This window comes from Perkinsus marinus, assembly GCF_000006405.1.
Source record: "Perkinsus marinus ATCC 50983 genomic scaffold scf_1104296930128, whole genome shotgun sequence".
Taxonomy (NCBI): domain Eukaryota; phylum Perkinsozoa; order Perkinsida; family Perkinsidae; genus Perkinsus; species Perkinsus marinus.
Window position 1 is genome coordinate 1 of NW_003216243.1, and position 5,890 is coordinate 5,890.

At 47.0% G+C, this 5,890-nt stretch overlaps 1 protein-coding gene and 1 non-coding gene across 2 annotated transcripts; one reads left to right on the forward strand and one right to left on the reverse strand.

Moving 5' to 3' along the window:
* Nucleotides 1-1,211: 1,211 nt before the first annotated feature.
* Nucleotides 1,212-5,172, reverse strand: Pmar_PMAR027306 (hypothetical protein; the record flags this gene model as incomplete). Its single annotated transcript, XM_002787175.1, has 10 exons — nucleotides 1,212-1,339; nucleotides 1,658-1,742; nucleotides 1,782-1,841; nucleotides 1,907-1,992; nucleotides 2,302-2,425; nucleotides 2,894-3,186; nucleotides 3,227-3,346; nucleotides 4,637-4,729; nucleotides 4,916-5,026; nucleotides 5,071-5,172. Coding segments are annotated over 10 exons (1,202 nt in total), but the record flags the coding sequence as incomplete, so codon positions are not given.
* On the forward strand, nucleotides 4,186-4,267 carry Pmar_PMAR027305. The gene has a single exon. It is a non-coding gene; the product is annotated as a tRNA-Tyr (tRNA).
* Nucleotides 5,173-5,890: the final 718 nt, after the last annotated feature.

Sequence of the window (5,890 nt, forward strand, 5' to 3'; positions counted from 1 at the left end):
GTATGTTCGCTTTCCTCAGTTGAGCTCAGGAGTTTCCTCACCAATCATGGGGAGTTTACATGCGAACTCCAATAGAAGAATACAAAAACCATAAAAAAATTTCCCAGAAAATTTCCTCAGAATTTCCATATTGTCACCAAAATTTTGATATCAAAAATAAATGAATTTTCATTTAAGCTTTACATATATGTTCAACTCACAAGAGGTAACTTTTCAGATTCAAAAATTAAATTTTCTTTTCATTCTTCATATTAACACCAACACATGTAGTTGACCACATGTGTATTTTTCCACACCGCCAATGTCCCTCACCGTGTCAGTAAACTGCCGAAAGTAGTGCGGCAGATCTCCTCCAAGCTTCTCCTTAGTCTTGGCGACTTCCTCCTCAATAGCTTCTCGAAATCTGTCGCACAAAAATATTGTCATCAACATAACCACTGTAGTTACGGTTTCGATTTCCCAGTCGACAAAGGCCCCAGAATTGCGAGCAGCGACTCAGATCGTCTGGAAGCATCATCAGCGTGGTTTCCACATTCGAATGCCCTTGGACAGCGTTCCAAACCGTACCTGGTACCACACGCATGATACTCCCTCACAACTATGTTCACCTCTGCTCATGCGCTGGTTTCAACCCCTGTAAGTGTTGTATTAACGCCACTATACAAGCCACCAAGATCGACTAAAATGCAGTATGAAATTCGAGACTAACCTCGTAGAGCTTGTAGAAGCTCACTAAGTTCTCTCGTATTCCCAATTCAAGACTTGCCGCGTGCTTCACCAACACACTGTCGTGCGGGAAGCCTGCTACCGATGCCACCTAAGATGGTTGAGCACACAGTCGCACCGTAAAATTTGTTCAAGTGACTTGAATCAAGTTGCAGCAAACGAATACAGAATTGTTCTTACAGCGATGTCAGCATGCAGTGCGAGGAAATACGCAAATGGTCAACCACATGACTTGGTGACGATATGGAAGTTCATATTGGTTTCTGTAATCTCCTATCCGAATTCGTATGTTAGCTTCTACAATAAGCGATAAAACTCCTGAGCTCTACTGGGGAAGGCGCCCCACATTGTAATCATGTTATGTATTGATCCTTCGGAGTGCATACCTCATCAGAGTTTGCTCCAGTGATTATTCTGCTCAAATACTCCTCGAGCTCCACGATCTTCGATAGGGGTTCAGTTACAAGTTCAGAGAGCTCGTGCACCTGTATGCAGTCGCAAAGAGCATTCCCCCCGCCTCAGTATTGACATGCGCCACCTTTTCACGTAGTTGTCTTCTAGCGACGACATGTTCCTTGCCGAGCCCATACGCGATGCAAACCTCTTCATAAACCTGTGCATTAACTGTTTCAATCTCGCACTGGAATGATCATGTTCCTGGTGGGGATTCATTTTGAATTTTCCACATGGCTAAGAACACATTTTGATCCGAAGACAATATAATCATACAATGGAGTTCCACTCGTGATATACGACACACTGATGAAAAACATATTTTATGACTACTGCATACCACAAATATCGCGTTTTTCACCGAGTTTCACGCGTAAAACGGGTGAAACTCCAATGAATTCCAAGTGTACCCCACGCGTTTGAGTTGACCAGGGATACGGAGTGTATCATGTAAGCTCCAACACAGGGCGAGGCTCACCTCGTTCCGTTGTTTCTCGAACTCTTCCAACACTCGCTCGACCATGTTGGTCATGGCCGCCTCAAGCTCCTCCACTTGCACTAGTCTGCAAAGTAGACTACGAGTGAATCTCACGAACTCCCACCTGTCAGCGGCCTTGGCCTTCAACCCCTCGTCAAGCTTTGCTATTTCCGCTGAATAAAACCTGAAGCCTCGCCACTGTTCATATGAGCATCGAAAAATACAGGATAAAACGACGGTCTGTGTTACTCTATCTCAGCCCCGCTGTAGCCCTCGTGCTTCTGCTCTTTCTGTATCCTTATAACGTCGCTATTGGCGGCGATCAGTTGCTCAACCTGAAGGCTCGTTTGTTTCCAAGCTGACGCTGGACTGAACTCACCAACGGACCACTCAGAGCTGCCATTTCCTTGGAAACTTCGCGGTAGACTCGCTTGAATTCATCACCTGGCATTGCTCTCTATCACTGAGCCAATGCCATCACCAACAATCATAATCATGCCGCAAAATGTCACATCAATCTCCGTCCATGGATTTCTAACGGAGTTTCGCGCGACACTGGACGGATGACTGAGTGAGCACTGAGTCTGTGTGAGGAGCGGAGATTTCTGCGATTTGAATTTTCCATTCGAGTAAACTAAAACTACCGAACTAGGCTTCTCCCTGAGGCTATCGAACGGACCGCGCATGACTCGATAGAAGTGAGTGGCGCTCTTCTTGACGGTGGGGAATGTCATGCAGGTATCCAGATTCAATAAAACCACATCCTTGCTGAGCCCAAGGATCCCCAACTGTGTGTATGTGCGACCGCTTCTCAACCCTTACCGGTGTCTCTGGCACGTCTACTTAGGCCTTTAAGTTCACTCATTATATCCTCTGGATTCCTGGAATTCGATTCTGCACTTGGTTTGAGTTGAGACACACGATGGAGGAGCTCGTCGATGGTAGCACGAAGTCTGTAAAAGGGAACCTTCATGGTTACCTCCCCCGTACGAGATACATCCGACCCGCGTTCAGTGAAAAATGAGGCTTCGAACATCGATGGCTAGTAGCACGTTCAGTGCGTGAATATATGTTGGCTTTTCCCAGCTGAGCTTTGAAGTTTATATAAAAGTTTATATATGAGTGTACAGGAACCAGTAAGAATTCCCTCAGAATGTGCGCCACCAACACACGTAGGCGAATACTGAGGATGTTGTCACTAATGGCTGTTCAGATGGCTGTAAGCCAGAATCCCACCTTTTGTCTCCCTCAATCAAAGTATCCATCAAAGCATCGAAACGATCATCTTGACCAGCGGATTTCTTCGCTATGGCCACCGCATGTCGTTTGAATTTACTCTTATGTGACATGATTTGTTTCAACCGAGGCTCGTACCACTGAGAGGACACCAGAATATACTCTATCAGCAAATCTTCGATGATCTCAATTTGTGGTGTGAGGAACTTCAATACCTCGGATCGGACTAGGCCCTTCCTCGTGTTGTGCTTTCGCAATCGATCGTCCAGCTCGTAGCTGAGCATTTCAGCGCCCTAGAGAAGCCGTAAGCTATTGAGTTCGGTACGAACGCACCATCCTCGCCGCCTTCTTGCTATCATCAAGTTGGACCTCTTTCTCACACTGCAAGAACTCCATCAGTTTCACACGGAAGGCATGCACGTAGTCACAGAGCCAGGCCATTTCGACATGAACCTGAGATGAGATAATCCACAACGCCATGAAGTACAACAGAAACTCACATCATTCAAACACACTTCTTCGCCCACACGTGTTGGCCAAGCATTCTGAGCTTCTTCACTTGCAGTCTAAAGCTTGGAGTCTGTTTGCTCAAACACAACAGCGCAGCTTGCCTCAGCTATCTCAGCATTCCCGTCTGCATTGCTCTCTTCGACCCCATCTCCCTTGGCCAAGGCTTCCTCTGGAGATCCACTGGTCGAGCCATCGACCAATGGATCATCTACAGGTTCTGGTCAGAGGCCACGAAGTCTTCTTTCCTTCTATCAACTATACCCTCCCTCACCCTTAAGTTCTTCCCTTTGACAAATCCGTTCCTCAACGAAGTGCTGTGGATCTAGTAGCTCGCACATGCTCGCTGCTGCCACTCCCGACCAGAGCTCCAATGGCTGCTCCGGTTCTAGTTGATGAAAATGATGATAATGGAAATGATGATGAAGATGATGATAAAGAAGAAGACTCAAGACCCTCGTTCTATCCGTAAATACTTCAACTATGCGACTCTGTGGACTCACCTCTATTGTCATCCCCGTGCTCTTTTGTTGCAGGATGCGTAACGACGTCGGTTCCAGTATGGTCATCCTCGTCATTGGGGGCCGCTCGTCGTTGCATGGCAATTGTGAGTCGCTGAGATGTTATAGTTTGGACTGGCGATCCACGGACTGGAGAGGATGGAAACTCACGTGTCTCGAACTATTGCTTCAAGAATAATAACATGCCTGTGGGTTTTATACCTCCGCGAAAGAGATTTTCATTAGCCTAATGTCTAGACCGTCTACGAAGAGTAATAAATTTGACCGGCAATAGCTCAGTTGGTAGAGCGTCCGACTGTAGTGCATAGTCATCGGATGGTCCCTGGTTCGATTCCGGGTTGCCGGATTTATTGGAAAAATCCAATTGCTCCTATTCCCATATACAACGTGTATTATACTTCAGCGCCTATCGGAGTCTTCCAGAGAAGACTCAAAGTGAGTGCGCATACAACTCACGTAGCCCGCGCATGAGTCTCCTACGAAGTTTACCAGCTGGGCTAGTGAGGGACTCTATTCTCGTTCGAATTACAGCAGACAGACCAATCCTGCCGCTGCTGCTGCCTCTCCCTCAAACCAAACACGGATCGTAGACTTACTTCCAGTCCAAAGAGATTCCCAAGTGTGCTTTTGTGGAGCTCATAAAAAGCCTAAGAGCAGTGGTGGGTCGGGTTGTCGTAACTTTCCAGTGTGACCAACACTGGTTGGAGGCACTCACCTCTACCGAACTCGGATATTCCTCATGGACGTGCAACATCTTTTTCGCAAAATTCTCTATCTCCGCAGCCATAGCGTCAAGCTGCGTATACGCCTGAAAGGCAACCAACCGCTCTGTAAGGTCGAGCCAAAACTCCAAATCTCATGCAGATGCTACAATGCGGATATAGCCCAGAAAAATCTGAATGTTCTTAATCAGTCGCGTGATGATATCACATTAACAGCTGTCGACAAGCCAAACATTGAGAGTGAATGCCATCACTCATTAACCCATGCAGACCTCTGTGGTTGCCTCTTCGAGATCCGGATCAATATGAGGAGAACTCCTGATGCGCCTACGACATTCTTTCAACTTTTCTTCCTTGGCCTCACACTCGGCTTCGTGCTCAGCCTGAGCAACAATCATCTCTCACCCCAACCTGCGCCGGCTGCTACTCGACGCCTCTGCAGGTCGTTCTTATGCTGTTCCATCATAGTCAGTTTCTGAGACCGCATATCCTCTAGAGCCACTGATGTGCTCAGTATAAGTGCTGCCATTTTGGAGCATCTGCGTGAGCTTCTAACATGAGTCCCCGCCGTGATGGGTCGTTACCTAGTGTGCTGCTCTCTTTCCAGTTCATCCAGTCTCTCCTTGGTTGTCGAGATCAAAGCGTCCAGCTGGGAATAGCAGGCTTGAAGGTCGGAGACGAACACAGCATCAACTACTTCGGCCGCGGTAGAATGCTGACCGCAAATTCAATCATTCAAGATTTGCCAGACTGACGCTAAGAAGAGCTCATGGCGAATTTACACGAGTCAATCACAAGGAGGATATTTCGAGAGTAACAAATGATCCCACCTCGCCCCATCTTGCCCTGCAGTCGATCTGCTCTATCTCGGCCACCAAATGCTCATAGAGCTTCTGGCCTACATCTCCGATATGTTTCCGTATCATGTCCATAGCTTCCCTCTGTGTGGCATAGTTCTAAAAACACTCTGAGTAATCGAAATCTTTGATCACAACGTTCAAGAGAATTTTCAGTACTGGAAATTCCAATTTGGAATTCAGTTATGCTTCGCACCTTCCTCAAAATCTCATCAACGTACTATAAATAACCCTACTTTGGCGGCTCCAGCACTGAGTTCATCGAGTGAGGCCAGCGCTGCCTGCGCTCTGTCGCTAGTCAGTTCGCCAACTGTTGAGTCTCGGATCTGTTACAATACGTAGTGATACTACTGCTCATAACAGTTTGGCATAGTGTGACCAAGCCTATTG